The sequence below is a fragment of the Callionymus lyra genome, chromosome 2, assembly GCF_982586985.1.
Source record: "Callionymus lyra chromosome 2, fCalLyr1.hap1.1, whole genome shotgun sequence".
Taxonomy (NCBI): domain Eukaryota; kingdom Metazoa; phylum Chordata; class Actinopteri; order Syngnathiformes; family Callionymidae; genus Callionymus; species Callionymus lyra.
Genome location: NC_141819.1, coordinates 27,080,338 through 27,097,099, shown reverse-complemented (window position 1 = coordinate 27,097,099; position 16,762 = coordinate 27,080,338). Strand labels below are relative to the sequence as shown.

General features: G+C 40.9%; 2 protein-coding genes across 2 annotated transcripts; one reads left to right on the top strand and one right to left on the bottom strand.

The window, feature by feature from the left end:
- The first annotated feature begins 881 nt into the window (after positions 1 to 881).
- lrrc40 (leucine rich repeat containing 40) lies at positions 882 to 8,871 on the top strand. Its single transcript, XM_087784386.1, has 15 exons — positions 882 to 1,089; positions 1,513 to 1,694; positions 1,924 to 1,997; positions 2,456 to 2,585; positions 3,127 to 3,250; positions 3,856 to 3,995; positions 4,106 to 4,278; positions 4,382 to 4,472; positions 4,550 to 4,595; positions 5,878 to 5,980; positions 6,073 to 6,180; positions 6,300 to 6,407; positions 8,095 to 8,172; positions 8,262 to 8,447; positions 8,554 to 8,871. Exons 1-15 carry the CDS (start codon positions 945 to 947, stop codon positions 8,657 to 8,659), a joined length of 1,794 nt encoding a protein of 597 aa, XP_087640512.1. The 5' UTR covers positions 882 to 944; the 3' UTR covers positions 8,660 to 8,871.
- Positions 8,872 to 9,895: 1,024 nt separating this feature from the next.
- On the bottom strand, positions 9,896 to 14,026 carry LOC148086204 (uncharacterized). Its single transcript, XM_087784385.1, has 5 exons — positions 13,870 to 14,026; positions 11,999 to 12,064; positions 11,856 to 11,937; positions 11,286 to 11,365; positions 9,896 to 10,784 (listed from the first exon to the last, which is right to left on the bottom strand). The coding sequence occupies exons 1-5, from the start codon at positions 13,906 to 13,908 to the stop codon at positions 10,746 to 10,748; spliced, it is 306 nt and encodes a 101-aa protein (XP_087640511.1). The 5' UTR covers positions 13,909 to 14,026; the 3' UTR covers positions 9,896 to 10,745.
- Between the last annotated feature and the right edge of the window lie 2,736 nt (positions 14,027 to 16,762).

The following is a 16,762-nucleotide window of genomic DNA, read 5'->3' as shown; positions in this document are numbered from 1 at the left end:
AGATACACGTGGACCCTGGTCTGGTCTCCTGCATTTCGTACTATCTTACTGATCGACCACAGTATGTCAGGCTGAAGGACATCACGTCTGACACTGTGGTGTGCAGTACAGGAGCACCTCAGGGGACAGTACTGGCCCCTCTCCTCTTAACCATCTACACTTCAGACTTCTGCTACAACTCAGAGCTGAGTCTGGTCCAGAAGTATGCTGACGACACTGCCATTGTTGGATGCATCAGGGACAACAGCAAGGATGAGTACAGGAGTCTAATACGTGACTTTTCTGGACTGGAGTGACAGGAACCACTTGCAGCTGGACACCTCAAGACCAAGGAGCTGGTCTTGGACTTCGGGAGGTCCAGGACAAAGCCACATCCAGTGTCCACCAAGAGGTGCTCTTTCCCAGATGCAACACTAATAGACTCAAGGACTCATTCATTCCTCGGGCTATTAGATTCTACAATTCTGAGTTTGGGGGCAGAAGTTGAGCGAAAGTATCATGACATTCTATTACATGTTAATCTTTGTATCCTTTGTCTTTGCTCTATGTTATGTATCTTTAGACTTAGATTGTGTCATCTTGTTATTTCTTTTTATTTATCTTTGTTCTTATTGTATGAATAATCTACACTACTGCCGTGTAGTTTTTCCCTCCATAATAAAAGCTTGTGATTAAAAGTATGTATATTTAAAACGTCTAAATGCAGCCATGTGTGATTGTTATATTCTTAATTATGTTATTGGTACAATATGGTTGACTCTTTGGTTGACACTTTTGTCCTTAAAATAATGTTTATGATTTGTTTTTGAGGTAATGCTTTTACTCTGAAATTAAAAGTTGACACGGAAGTTGGAAAGCTAGCTGGTGGCGGGCGGAACAGTTGCATGTGAATGTAAACAGGACAGAGTGTAGTGTAGACGTAGTTTTGTGTTTTAGCAACAAGAATGTCTCGTTTTAGGAAGACAGACAAGGTGGACTCTTTAGTGGGGTTTAGGAAGGTGACGACCCAACCCACAGTACCACAGGGTTTGCTTACAGGTGCCCGAAAGAGTGGTCAACTCAACCTGTCCGGCCGAGGATTGACAGAAGGTAACTTAAAATAATACAGTAAATTAAATCAATATGTCAAATATGTTTATTTTGTTTTCAAATGACATGTCTAAATCTAATAGAATTTTTCAAAATCGCAGCTATTAATTCTACAGCGGTCCTGAAACTATCTTTAATGTAAGGTTTTGTGTCGTATATAAAGAAACTCATTTTTCATTGTAATACATTCTTATGAGTAATTATATATATGATTTATATTCAAATTGATAATGTCTCACATATATATTATTCACATGTGTTTATATGTAAAATAAATATTTGTAAAATATATTTCAACGTCAAAAACACTAAAAAATAGTCATCCATCTAGAATGGAATATGAATACGATTTGTCCCACATATATGTATATAAAATGTAATATGTATTCTATTATAGAATATTGACAGAATTTTTTTTGTCAGTCCCCGATAGTGTGTATCGTCTGAACGCCGACACTCCAGAGGAGGCCAAAAGCAACCTGTCGTTCGGAGCGGAGGATCGTTGGTGGGAGCAAACCGACCTCACTAAGCTGCTGCTGTCGTCCAATCTGCTGACTCACCTGGACGATGACATCAAGTTGCTGCCGGCGCTCACAACACTTGATGCAAGTCACAGTGTGCACCTCAAGCAAAGTTCAGCAGTAAAAGTGTTAAAGCTGAGGAATGGATCTGTGTTCAGTCTGCAAATGTTTAAACCAGTAACCTATAAACGTCAAAAGTACTTAGTTGTTATTTTGACGTAATGGCATGTCACAGGTGTCTGCTTTAGAAATACACTAGGAAGAAGGATTCATTTTGTACTGGAATAATTAAAAAATGCAATTTTCTCCACAGCTTCATGATAACAAGCTAGACAGCTTACCTGCTAGTTTGGGGGAACTTCAGGAGCTTCAGCAACTCAGACTCAGGTACACCCACTTTAAAAATGTTTTTACTTTTACTTTTCTTTATAGTTTTTTTTAACCAAATGAAAAACAAAAACTCAAGACTATCTATTGTGTGCCAGGCCACCCCCTAAAATTGTTTAGTTTATTTTATTTTATTTATATTTTTATTTTGTTTATACTGTCGTTATATTCAGTTACTGTTTTGTTATTTAATGCTATCGTCCTCTTCTGTGTGCTTTTTGGTTTTTCTCTATTCCTTCTGTGCTACTGGAAAACAGAAATTTCCCCGAGAGTGTCTTCTCAAAGGGATCAATAAAGTGCAGTCTAAGTCTAAAATTTAGAATGTCTTTTTCCGTGGGGCTCTTTGTAAAGAGGCGTAATAACAATATACATTTAAATTTCATTATACATACGATACATTAAAAAATGATTCTGATGTTTTACTTTTGTGTCCATTTTAAGTCAATTTTGTGTCGCAGTCATAATCAGCTGAGATCGCTGCCTGTAGAGCTGTGTGTCCTGAGGAACCTTCGGAATCTTACACTCCGGGAGAACATGCTAGAGAATCTTCCAGAGGAGCTGGGACAAATGGAGAACCTCATTGAGCTGGTAATGGTCACATTTGCGGAATCATCTTTTCTTCTTCCTCAAATACAAATATGGATACATATCCTCGATGTCCTCTACAAAATCCACAAAATAATAAGAAAATAAATCTGAAAATAATATGTAAAACCATCAAATGGTCTGATTATAAAATACAATCTTCTTTTTTCCTTTCGATAAAATACAATAGTTGAAAGTTGAGAGACAAAAGCATTAACATAGTTCTTAATGTTCTTTTTCACGATGCTCTTTCAATATTCGACAACACTGTAACGATTTGTAACATTTTCTTTTGTTTTAAATTTTTTGTTTACCAATCACATTTCATGTGTAACCTTCGTTCTTTTATGGTGTATAGATGAATAATGTGTGTGTAAAATAAGAATAATTCTATTTGCAATCAAATATACACGCCGTGGTCTTTTTTCATCTGCTATACAACTTCCTGCCGCTAGATGGCAGCAGTCATTACATCGAAGTTTTCTATAGTTGCATATGTTGATCTACAGTCTGTTCGCTGATGTTGTCTCTCAAATTGTTTTAGGATGTGTCAAACAACCAACTGAGCGTTCTGCCATCCAGCATGGGCCTCCTCACCTGCCTCCAGAAGCTTCAGCTCCAGGACAACAAGCTCAGCTGTCTGCCTGAGAGTCTGGTGCAGCTCAAAGGTCGTTCAGAATCATCTCTTTTACCTGCCGCTCATTTATACAACTATTATTCTTATACAATAATATTATATAATATTAAATTGGACAGTTCGGAGGCAGGAATGTAGTGAAAGTATCTGGATGTTCTGGTCTATGTTAGTCTTTGTATCCTTTGTCTTTGTTGTTTTTCTTTGATCTATGTTCTTTGTCTTTATCTTTAGACTTAGATTGTGTCATCTTGTTCTTTCTCTTTATGTTCTTGTTCTTATTTTACTTTGATTTATTTTTTATAAAAAATTGCTGTATGTATTGGCTATTGGAAAAAAACAATCTCCTTCGGGATCAATAAAGTTTTACCTTACCTTACCTTACATACATTTGTTTTTAGATAAAGTCTTTGTCCAGTGTCAGCAGGATCAATGTGATTGTTTCTGGCTCCCCCTAGTGTCTGAACTGTGTAACATCGCCGTTTTTCCACACTTTCATTTTTGTAGAAGCTTTGAAGGCATGTTTGGTTCAGTGAAACCTGTCAAAAACGGCAAAGAGTAAAAATGTCAAATTGTTACGTAGTGCTGCTTTAATTGGATGTTGTTTTTCACTCACTTCTTATCAATGATGTTTCACAGGTGTGAAGGTCTTGGACTGCAGCAACAATGAGCTGACTGGCATTCCTTCCAGCCTGTCCCAGATGAAGGCTCTGGAGCAGCTGTATCTCAGACACAACAAGATAAGCCACCTGCCTCAGCTCCCTCCACCTTCACTCAAGGTAGATTCACTGATCTGATGTCAAACCTGAACCAGTAGCAGTTGTTGTCATCAAGATCGATTACTAATATCGATGGAAAATGTCATTGGTTCAATTTTTTTTGTGTGCAGGAGTTGTACATGGGAAATAATCAAATTGAGCGGTTGGAGTCGGAGCAGTTGTCCAGCCTCTGTGTCATCTCTCTGCTGGAACTGCGTGACAACAAGATCAAATCCCTTCCCGACCAAATCACGGCCTTGCACTCGCTCACTCGGCTGGACCTCACCAACAATGACATCTCCACGTATGTACTCGAAACTTTACATTTTCGCTTTATGATCTTTCTCACTTATTCTTTTTTCTGCAGTAGGTTTTTCTTTTAAACATCCAAACACATTTTCTTTCAGTCTCCCTGCGTCTCTGGGTCTCCTCAGCAACCTCAAGGCTCTGCTGTTGGAGGGTAACCCTCTGAGGGGCATCAGGCGAGACCTGCTCACTGTGAGAGTCACACACACATCATCATCATCATCTTTGACGTCTGCTGTTGCCCTACAACGCTTAACTTGTCTTCACAGAAAGGAACCAATGAACTGCTCATGTACTTAAGAGGAAGAATCATAGGTAAAGTGTCTTGATATTTCTTACATTTTCTTTTTACTTGTATAACTATTGCTATTTTGAATGGTTGAAATTGCTGCACTTCATCCTGATTTTAGGATCTTTTAGTTGTGAAATGGTCAAAGTAAAATTATGTATTACTATTACAATTTATTAGTTTTTCTTTTGTTGTTGCATGATTGTATTTTTTTTTAATCCTTTTTTTTTCCAACCTTTGATCTTTGTTTCTGTCTTTTCCATGTACTTGAGTAAGTAATACCTTCATCAAGATTCAACATTTTTTTATTTCATCCCTACTTTTCTTGTCTTGGTGAACCTTTCGAACAGTAAACGCAAATAATGGGTAAAAAGTTAAATTAAAATTGGCTGATATTATATTTATATATATATATTACTTTATTCCACATATTTATAAGAGTAGAGATTGTTTAAGAGATTTTTCGTCAGTCATGCACTAATAAAACCACTTTGTTTTAGAAGCTGAAATTATTTGTATTGTTCTCCTCGACCAATACAAATAATGTCAAATTAATCTTAAAATTGATGTAAAAATTTGGGAGTATGAGTGCTTTTTTATTATTTTGAACTTTTCTTTTTTATTATTCACTGCATAGAGCAGGGCTGTCAATCTCGCTTACACAAGGGACTTTTCTTTTTTAGCGATCAATGTCACAGTCAGAACAAAATCTATATTTATCTTTATTTATTGTCCTCTTCACCAAACAATCAGCCATCAAAGACCTTTCCTTTAAAATCAATTTCACTGTTACTGGAAGTCGCTGTATAATAGTTTAAATCTATAACCTCTGTAGCTTGTCGTATTAATCATTGTCGTCTTTATAGGTCACCATATCAACATGAACAATAATTTACTTTAATTTTGATGCAGCGGACCACTTAGTCTGTGACCAGATTTGACCCCCAAGCCTTGAGTTTATCAAATATAGATATACAGGTAGATTTACAGATTTCCTTTTGACTGAAATTCTGTGCTTATCGTTGATGTATCCTGTGATGAAAACATCAAAACATCAGGTTAATTAATTCATTATTATTATTATTATTATTACCTTGAACGATATATCTTAGTTTTTATTTATTACGCTCTAATGTATTGGGAGGGTGGTTGTGTGTTAAAAATAAATAAAATAAAATAGTGAAACTATTCAAGAATCTGCCTAAAAGGTACAAGTTTGTACCTCCTTAGCTGCTTTTATGTGTGAAACGATGTCCCTCAGAAAAAGTCATCTCTGTCGGTTGCCATTAACTAGCATGTGTGTTGCAGAGGAGCCGCAGAGCGAAGAGTCGGAACAAACTGCCATGACTTTGCCCAGCCAGGCGAGAGTCAACGTGCACAACATTAAAACCCTCAAAGTTCTGGACTACAGGTGTGTTCAGTTTAAACTTTCCAACCCACAGGAAGTTGCAAGTGTGTGCATGAGTGTGTTGCACATATTTATGTGTGTGTGTGTCTTGTCAGTCAAAAGCAGGCAGCGAGTGTTCCAGATGAGCTCTTTGATGCTGCTGCTGAGAATAGTGTCACCTCTGTGAACTTCAGCAAGAACCAGCTGACCGCCTTACCCTCCAGGTACACACACATACACACGCACACGCACACGCACACACACATACACACGCACACGCACACACACACACACACACACAGCTCAGGTATCTCTTATTACCATCCGTGTGTTTTCTCCTCAGACTGTTGGAGTTCAAGTCATCACTGTCAGAAATCAACCTGGGCTTCAACAGACTGAGAAGCTGTTGTGACATCAGCGGCCTCCTGCAACTGGAGTTCATTGACCTCAGGTACACACACACAAACACACACACAATAGATATTGTAAGATTTTTCATAACATAAATCACTTGTCAGGTGCAAAAGCAAATAAAAACCACAACATGTCAAGATCGTTTTACCCATTATATGCAGTAACAAGATCGTCTGACGGGAGGACATGTGTAGTCCGACCAGTAGAGGGCGCTGAACGTCTTTATGTCTCCAGTATGTGCAGCAGGGGTGGGCAATTTGATTTACTGTGACTGTTCTAATAAAAGGTGCTTGAAAGCAGCTCTATGCGATTTTAAGTCGAGTGACGCCAGTGTTTATCCCGACGGGAGACCACATTTCCCATGAGCACTTGCTAAATGTCGCAAAAGTTGTCATGTCCCGGTTTGTAGCAGTTGGACGAATTTTCTGTTTCCAGACTTCCATTGTCTGAATGAAGGATGATACCGACGAGGTAATGAATCAGATTGTGGATAATGAAATATGATATGTGTTATGACAGCTTTGTAAATAACTTTAACTTTAACTTTGTTTTTGTACCGTAATTCGCCCCTCCCCCCCAGCACAACCAGCGCAATATATTGCATGTTCACACCATCCCCGAGAACTTTTACAGTAAAAATAAAAATCACACAAAACACCTGAAGGCACAGTATATGAGTCATTCAACTAGTTTTTATTTGATGTGTCATCACAAGTTTTATGAAAATATTTTAGTACCAAAACTACGAAGTGCTGCTTTAACATGATGGGAAAACTAAAATATATATTTCAAAGAATGAAAAGGACATTTAAAAGTCTTAATATGTAATTTTGCATACATTTTATATGACGATCCTTAGAAGGAGAAATCCTTTTATAATTAATGTTTTTAACAACAACAAGAAAAGTTGAATGCAAAAGAGGTGTAGTGATGCCATGACATCATAAAAACAAAGCTTACATAATGTTAAATACGTTTAATTTAGAATTATGCTATGAAATTATTTAATTTAAAAGAATATTCCCCCGAAAAAGGGAAAAAAAAAGAAAAACATTAGTTGACAAAGGTCAACTAATGTGAAAATCCGACTCCTGATTCACATGTTTCAAATGTTGAAGTCTTCCTCTCCAAGATGCAGTAAGTCTCATCATGACCATGTTTTGAACTTATTACTTCATAAAGTTCTCCCCTGTCTGAAATCTCAGCGAACAAGAGGTTACGAGAGCATTATGAGTCCATTATGACATAATAATGGTCTTCACTCCTCCTCCAGCCAGCTGTAATCACACCCATGTTTGTCTATACAACGAGTCCCTTGGAGGTGCAGACTTCTGGGATAGATGACGCGCAGTGACACATTTCTATGCTTGACCAATCACAGCAGAGTGGGTGTGGTTATGATAAACAATATTTAATATCCAGAGAAAAAAAGTGTTTTCAGTGGGCGGGGCTTAAGCACATTTTCTAGTGTAAATATTTATATGAAAAGAAAGTTTTGTACAAACGGATACATACTGATGATACAATAGAGTCAAACATCTATTTAAGACTTAAATTAACACATTAGTTTCCTTTTAATGAGTTAAATAATAAAATTGTTAGCAATCAGAAACATTAATAGGAGGATGACATGAGGTCCACATAAATGCAGTTAAAGGGCAGCATGTGACCCCCCCGGCCACACTTTGCCCATGTGTGATGTGCAGCCTACTTTTGTCTTTCAGAAACAACCAACTGAGTGATTTACCCGCCGAGATGCAGAATCTGACCAAACTTCGCAGCATCACCCTCAATTGCAACAAGTGAGTCCTGCCTTCAGAACCTCACACGCCTCTGGGCTCTCAGTCTTCCTCTCCTCGCGCTGAAGTTAAGAGCTGTGTTCTGATCCCAGGTTCAAGTCCTTCCCACAAGTCCTCTATCGGATTGTTTCTTTGGAAACGGTGTTGCTTGGAAACAACCAAGTGGGAGGGGTCGACCCGGCTCTCCTGCAGAAGTTGGTGCACCTGTCCACTCTGGACCTGTCCAACAATGACATGCTCAACATCCCACCTGAACTGGGCTTGTGTACGGGCCTGAGGTGAGAAGAGATTTTCTTCGGCTGACTTTGATTATATGGAAAGAATGACGAAGAATGTGTAAAATGTCTCCTTGACAGCTGGAATGAAATTGTTCTTGATCCTCAGGGTTCTCAGTCTGGATGGAAATCCTTTCCGCACACCTCGAGCAGCCATTGTGGCTAAAGGTACCGATGCTGTGATGGAGTACCTCCGTGGACGTATCCCCACGTGAAGACAGTCACTTAAGACCAGTCCTCGAATGTGATGCAGACAACAAACCAGGAGAAACACTCTACTTTAATCACGTGGAGGTCTTGGATAGTCTATTTAACACTATTCAAATGTGTATGTTTTATTCACAACCATCTCTCTTGAGTATTGATCAATGCAGGACAAACTTTTAAAATGTCGACAAAAGCACTTAATAAACATGTGTCTGTTGAATTATCCAGTGATTGTTATCAGTGTAAAAAAAAGATATCATACGTGATCACACATGTCCATTTGTTGGAAACGGCCTGTGATACGTTGAAGGTGAAACACTACCATCTAGTGGCAGGAAGCCGTCACTTCGCAGCTCATCGTAGTGTCTTGCTTGATCGAGCATTTGGACCATGTTTCAGAGGGTTTATTTTTTTCTTATGCTTATTTCCATTATGAGGTCACAGAGGGCAGACTAGTTGTTAAGAATTTTATTTGAAGCGGACTGTGTTTATTTCATGCTCCCACATGCCTCAGCAAAAAATGTGGAAGCCTGCAGGCTTTTAGTTTGACACATGGAAACAGGAGAGACACACAAAGGAAAGCAAATGCCGAGTTTAAAACTGACTAGAGACCTTCTGGGATTGAATCCCGAACCTGCAAAAACACTATCATTCATAATTTGCCCTTTAGTACTCGTTAATAAGTAAGTTTATTTTATTTATTTATTTTTGTCTAATGTGATTTTCATATACTGTACTTGCATTCTACTCTATATTTGAATTATCATCACAACAATCAAAACCTTGTATATTAATGCTCATCTCCTTACAGTAAAACAGATAAGAATTATAATTATTTACTGTAATAATCATCAAAGAATCATATGTTCATACTGTAGTTTTCTCAATAACAATATGAAAACCTACCTGGAAGAAAAAAAAAAGATGATTAAGAATGAGATGATTTCACCAACAGTCTTGCCCTGATTCACTGTGACCTAGATTTTATTTTAAGATTATTAATATTACGCCTCATTTCAGCTAACTGCTGGGAGATGTGAACCTAATAATCTCCTCGTGTAGCGAGCTCCTCTAGAGAAATACAGGCAGACACAAATAAGTCCAATAAAAGCTTCACTTGCTCTCAGGTCATTGTTTGAACGGAGGGCATTTCTAAAGTGTTGATCTGCAGATGATTATTGGAATCCAAAACCAGAGAGAATGTTGGAACTGTGGTTCACTTGTCAAATATTAATCAGACTGTGTTTTGGAACAATCTTTAATGAAACTGTTAACCAGGACAGATGCAACCCCACACACCAACTGTTTGAAAAAGGAAAAAGGGGGAAGTCTGCCACAGTTTAATGTGTCACTTTTTGTTTTACATTCCTCAACCTCGTTGGATTTAAACCTGGAACTATCCTACAGACACCAGCTTGAATCCACGAACATGACATTCACCATCCCGGGTGTGATCCCTGCTGACAGACGGACACAAGTCTGCAAACGCTTCCTCCTGAAGATTCAAACTCGAAAACAGCACGAAAACTAACACTGTTACGGATAAACTAAATCAAATGTTTATTGGTCAACAAAATAACACAGACAAAAAGATTCAAACTAGGCAATGACAGACAGACAGACGGACAGCAGAAACGACAGCCTTGTAATCTCATACAAACTATTACTAATACACTCGGACTGAGTCACTGTAACGCTCACTGTATCTACAGGTCAACACACATCTTGAAGCCTTTAATGTTGTAACAAGAGTAAGCTGGTGTGTTTGTGTGTGTGTTGATCATGCTGCAGTGTGTCGGAGGTGTGTGTGGATGGAATGATACTCTGGATGCTTCTGGTGGTTTCATCATAACGGATGGACGGATGATGACTCTGGATCCGAGGGTCTTCGAAAGCACCTTGTGATGCCCAGAAAGATCACTGTTGAAAAATGGCCGACCTCCTTACAATATATACAAAAATATAAAATGTAAATAAAAATACAAACAAATTCTCTTTTTAAAAGTATTCTTGTTTTTGAAGGGAGGACTGAGGTGTTGAAGGTTTGCTAGAAAACTGGCTGTCTTCCGACGGTGTCGTCCTCCTGGGCGGGGTCTACTTGTCGGTCTTCTGTCGTTTCGGTTCCACTTCATCCTGGAGGCAAAAGTACACAGTGAGACATTTGGACTCAATATAGATCACGTTTATATCGCATCATTGGTGCAGATAAATTGTTGTTTCATCTTCATCTGAGTCTTAAAAACTTGAGTCTCCACTGACCTCCACACCTGCTCACCCTCAACCTAGAAATATCTTTCGCATGCGCAGACGCACACACTGTACTCGAAGAACAGCCTAAATGAGACACGGTATCTGGCACCATCTGGTGGTCACTTTAATAACCGCACTGTCAATTTTTCAGTGCACACATTATCGTGAAATTGTAACGATTACCTCATTTATTTATGATTGTTCAGAGACACCTGCAATATCAAATGGTCTACATCTGATGTTGACAAGGTGAACTTCCTGTCCTAGTGACCTACATGAACTTTTCCTTCCTGCACTGAATGTTTAGATTTCTTATAACACAACTTCCTCAAGACAAATCCATCACTCTGATTTATTTTATTCTTCTTTTATTTTCCTCCTTACCTCGTCATCAGAAGCATCCTCGGCCGTTCTCTTCCCTACGGGCCCATCTAGTTCATCGTCATCTTCGTCGTCTTCATCCCCTGCAGGGACACATAGAGAAAGCACTGAGTGTTAAAGTTTCGGGTCGGCGGTGCAGAACCAGACTATCCTGTGCATTCTCGAAAACACTTTATGTAGCAGAACCACCTGAGATCTTTCACAAAGATTTGATCTCCCGTGACACGTGAAGGCGGGTGTGTGTTTAGGTAAGAGCTCCCTTAAGTTCTTAATTGCAGACCTGACGAGCAGGTTTTTGTGCGGCTGCGTCTCCAATATGACAGCTCTGGAACAAAACCAATTTGACTAAATAATGGCAACAGTTTCACAGGCAAACGTTGAGTCAAGTCAGCAGGTGTGGTTTTGAAGAGAGAACACTTGAGAATCCACTTCCTTTTGCTGCTATCAGATTTAGCATGAGGTCACATGGGGTTGGCACTTAAGTTTCAATGTGAAAATGAAAGTGACTCGGGCTCATGTTGTTGTTGTTGCTCTACGTGTTGATGATCATCAGCTTCTCGTGAGGACGCCCACCTTCTCCGTCCTCCTCCTCCTCGTCTCCCACATCCTCCTCGTCCTCGTCCTCCTCGTTCACTGGGTCTCCGTTCTCCTCCTCCTGACATAGACAGCTGTGAGTAAGAGATAGAACTTTTTTTTTTTTAAAGTTGTTTCCTTACTTTGCCGTTGGGAGCGGCTTCACTTCCGTTCTCCGTCTCCTCGCACTGTTTCTTCTCCTTCAGCTCCTACAAAACAAAACCATTCCTGTGAGTCCATTGAAAACTATGTTTTTATTTTGAGGATTGGAAATGAAATAATAATAGTACAGAATCCTAAGAGGGACTCGCGAGTCGCACGCATGCAGCCATCAGAAGCTCGTGTGGACTTTGTCACCGTTTATACACTCTTGTCACCTGACCTGCTAAACCCTCTCTGGCACAGGGACCCCTGCTGGGAGAGACGTGGCTCCGCCCACAGCCGCCTCGAGCCCTCAGCTTGAGCCGCGAGTTTAACGGCAGGGGGCGCTGTGTCTCTCCTCGCTATACCATTGGTCGGAAACCCAAGTCCCGCCCAGCGGGTCGTGTCGGTGTGAAATCTGACACCGCCTGTCAGAGACTGACGGGGGAACCACAGACACACCCATCGAGGGACTACAACAACCCACCGAGAGACTACAACTCCCACGAGCACGACTGCCCATTACTCTGAGTTAATAAGGGGATTATGAAGCCAATGTTTTTTGTTTTTTCTTCTCTCTCATGATGAACCTCGTACACGAAGCGCATTGATACACACAGTGTAACAAAGCTGGCTGCTTCCGCGCACGACAGTCCGGCACTATCTTCTTTCCACGATCTGAAATAAATGTTTTGTTTTTTTTAAATTATTTTTATTAATAATTTTGTGTTTTTTTAATGATAAAATGTGATGTTATCGAGTTAGTTTAACCGTGATCCCTTTCGGCTCGAAGGCACCCGCGGCTGCGTCCCCCGGATGCTCGCGGACACACCGGGCGAGAGCGCGCGGCGGCGGCGGCCCCAGGAGCGAGGTGACTGACGGAGGAGGAGGAGGAGGAGGAGGAGGAGGAGAGCCAGTAAGCTGCGCTGCCATCACCTCCGTCTTAACTCGCTCACTATTTAAAGGACATGGATTTGTTTTTAATGGCGGCACCTCCGGAGCGCGCGGCGGCGACGCACGAGCGAGAAAGACACAGGAACCGGCGACCGTGTGTCAGGACTTAACGACTTCTGACGGGAGCCGTGAACGGGAGGCTTGGAGCGGCTTCTGGTTCTTCACACTCCCCCGTGTACGGCAAAAAAAAAAAACACTTCCGCTCAGAAAAGAAAAAGCAAAAGAATCAACTATTATGGTTTATGTGGTCCAGGCTTGCGCGGCGCGAGACAAAGCGGGACCGTGTCTGTGGTTCTCATCCCCGCGCGCGGATCCTTCCTCTGCTCCGCCTCAATTCAAAACATTATTATTTATTTCTTTTCCATCAAGTCCATTTATTGAAAATGAATAATTGAACGATGGATCGCCGCGACTGATCCTCGAGGGTCGTGCGCGCAACAGCAGCGCGAGCGCATCGATCGTTTATTACCGCGTCCTTATAATGGATAACAAGTTCAATTGATCGCAACTCCGACCAAGACACGCGTGGGTTATAGAGCCGGTTGGGACCCCCACTCCCCACCTACCAACCCCCCCAAAAAAAAGATCATGATAGATGCCCCCGAGAGGAACCTGCTCTCCCTTTGGGTTCCGTTCACACTCGGATCCGCGAGCGCGACATCGGCGCTGAATCCTCGGAGCTCGCGAGCGCTGATGTATGATCCAGTCTCGCGCCCTCATCCCTCCACAGCTGTTACACTTCTTTTTTCATCCCCCCTTCACAGACATGACTGACGTCTACCTGGACACCGTCCTCTTTACAGCCGCGTGTTTGCTAAAATAAGTTGTCTTTCAGAAGCCCCCCCCCAATGTTCTATCCATCATAAAAATGCAAATGAGGTCATTGTTCGGACGCCCCCCCCCTCCTCCAGGGTCTTACCTTCACGCTAAGTTCGCTTTCCAAATTACTCTCCGCCATGTTAGTGATAGAGCGAGAAGGAGTATCCAGTGAGAAGAAGGACAAGAACAAAAAGAAGGGATTATTCCAGAAGGTGAGGAGGAGACCAGACAACCAGCTGCACGTCCGACAGCTCAGCGCGGGACTATATAGGCCAGTGGGCGGAGCAAGGTGATCCGAGCTGCGCGCTGATTGGTCGAGGCTACTCGGATATTTGTCGCCTGTCATTGGTCGGCGCTGAACAATAGACAGCCCTCCCTAATGTGTCTGTTTTGCAGCATATGATGAAAATTTTCACCCCCGCAAATTATTAATCTGACACTTCTTCTTACCTACATATTGATACAGACGCGCGGCGTGTGTGTGTGTGCGCGTGTGCGTGAACAGCTCATGCACCCCACGCACGCACACACACACGCACACACACACACACCGTGTCCTGATAAGTTGTATGCTGCCGGCTTCTCTGTTATCCCGGTCCTGTTCTTAGTGGAGTATTGGCTAATCCACTAAAGCAAATAAGTCTAGATATGATTCTGTTACTCCCTCACAGCCTCTTCTTTCACTTCCCCTGCAGCCTCAACATGAATTGTTGCCTCTGGTTATGTATATATATATAGTTATATATTTGCATTAAGATGCAAAAACGAACAGTACTTTTCAATGTTGTCCAACTGTAATCACCGTATAGTTGAAACCTCATAGAACCTGTGAGGTGATGGTTTAATGTTCTTTGTCTAAATAAATAATACTTAAATTTAAGGTTCATTAAGTGGATTTGTTTGTGTCAGCAAACATATTTACTAATTAATGTGTCCGCCGATGAAGTTTCAATTTAACAATTGCAGTTGAAAGGTTGGTCGTTGACTTCAACGATCAATTCCTGAATTGTTAAGCACGATGGTTGTTTTTTTTTAAGTGGACAAACACCAAAGGAGATCTTAGAAATGACAAACTAGCCTATAGTTTTGCTCGGGAGCCACCGGCTGACATTAAGCTGCTATTAAGGGCCAGTGTCCTTCAGTTTTTTCACCTCTCTTACATTATATTTTATCCAAGGACCTTGTCTAGAGACCCACGTTGTTTATAGGTAGTCTTCCAAGCTTCTACATCAAATGTGTCCACATCAGCCATAACGTGAACCAGCTGACCATTCTCCTGCACTTATAATTTGTCTTTACAGACTTTTGTGTTGGTATAACCATGTTGAATAGATAAAGAATTTGGTAGGTTCAACAGCATGGTAAGAAAAGCTGTGAGAAACCACCAAGCCGAAGTGTGAAGGCGCGATGCATAGAGTGTGTAAGCAGATACAATAAATGAAAATAGGATATGACTCCTTCCATTTCAGCCCTGTAAAAACAATGTCTATTTCATTGCAAAGCCTAGCAACTATTTAGATTGTAAAATGTACTGTTTCATTTAGTTTTATGAACTGCTATGTTTCTTAGTTGAGTTCTAAAACCCCCCCTAAAGAGGGTATTGTTCGTAAGAGAACAGAAAATTTGCTGTGACTCTAATAAAGTATTTGAAACCGGAGCTTAATTAATCAGGATGGAAATTAAAATGATTCAAAGGCTCAGTGTTTTTCTTCCCTCGTCTTGTTCAGGACATCATACACGTCGTAAAACCATTAGAATTATATATGCAGGTGGAAGGATAATCATTTCACAAGTTAGAATTCGTTTGACTTTTAAAGGCATATTGACTAAGCCACAAACTTGTGTTAAGACCTGATGGAAAAAGTTACACTCTGGCTCAGGAACACCTACTGAATTCCTAAGACAGAACCTAGGAGCTTAAATATCCGTTTTTATCTTCCTTTTAATCCATTAAAATTATGTGTATGTTTTTGCTTACTAGTAATTATACATATAATTATTGTCCGTAATGTAAATGTGCACATTGCCCATGAAACTCTAGGGGGCTCTTGAGCTACTGATACAACGACCGCCCCCTAGAGACTCGAGCCAAAAAGAAGGGGGAGGTGCGTGTGTCGGTGGAAGTGCATTTGTCGTTGAAACATTTTTTTCTCAACTCAATGTTCGAACAAAGGCTCAAAAACGTTGTAGTTCCATCATATATTCTCAATCCAGCAACTTATTTGGGAAAAGCTCGACGCTCTCGTCGTGAATTGCGATTAGAACGTTACGTGGTCGCTTGTCCTCACCAAGATGGCCGCCCGCGCAGTCCGTATGGCGTTGCTTTTGTTAAAGTAAGACGCTGATTGGCTGGTTAGCTGAAGCGAACATAAGCCTGACGCTTTGCGCGCTCTAATTGGCTACGTTTTCTGTCGATCACACGAGTTTTACGTATGAGGGGGCGGGTACTGAGGAACAACAAAAACCCGGAGCCGAGTCCAGGACAGATCGGATCTTATCGTGACCTTTGTCGCAAATTATAAAACGAAAGCGATTTTAATTTTTTAAAGGATGTTGATCCGCGTCACTTCAATTGCTTCCCCTGAAACCTATCAACTGAAAACTATCATTTCCGTCAAGTTTCTTTTTTGTTTCCCGTTTGTATTTACTTAAGGTGAAACTAACAGTAGACTGAGTCGCAAGTGTAATATTGAAACAAGTACAGGTATTAAAATAAAGCTTCTAACCAATCGTATGCGGGGTCACTCAAGGGGACGCTTTTCAATAATGGATTACGTATCAATGTCCATATTCCCGCCACGTTCCACGCGGACGATAAGGATCCCAGTGCTCGCAGGTGACCGTGAGGTCAGACGAGAGCGAGGGGTTTGAGCAGCAGGGGGCAGCAGTGGACCGACACTCGTTCTGCAGACTCATGACGTAACACACGTTCAATATTTAATTCAAACGCTGGAATAAAAACCGACATGGGGGGGAGATTTGGCGTTTCCTGA

Coding starts and splice junctions, on each gene's coding strand:
- lrrc40 (XM_087784386.1), top strand. CDS start 945: ATGTCTCGTTTTAGGAAGACAGACAAGGTGGACTCTTTAGTGGGGTTT. Junction 6,408..8,094: donor CTGGAGTTCATTGACCTCAG/GTACACACACAC, acceptor TTTGTCTTTCAG/AAACAACCAACTGAGTGATT. Junction 8,448..8,553: donor GGCTTGTGTACGGGCCTGAG/GTGAGAAGAGAT, acceptor CTTGATCCTCAG/GGTTCTCAGTCTGGATGGAA.
- LOC148086204 (XM_087784385.1), bottom strand. CDS start 13,908: ATGGCGGAGAGTAATTTGGAAAGCGAACTTAGCGTGAAG. Junction 11,938..11,998: donor AAGCCGCTCCCAACGGCAAA/GTAAGGAAACAA, acceptor TGTCTATGTCAG/GAGGAGGAGAACGGAGACCC. Junction 10,785..11,285: donor AGGATGCTTCTGATGACGAG/GTAAGGAGGAAA, acceptor TTTTGCCTCCAG/GATGAAGTGGAACCGAAACG.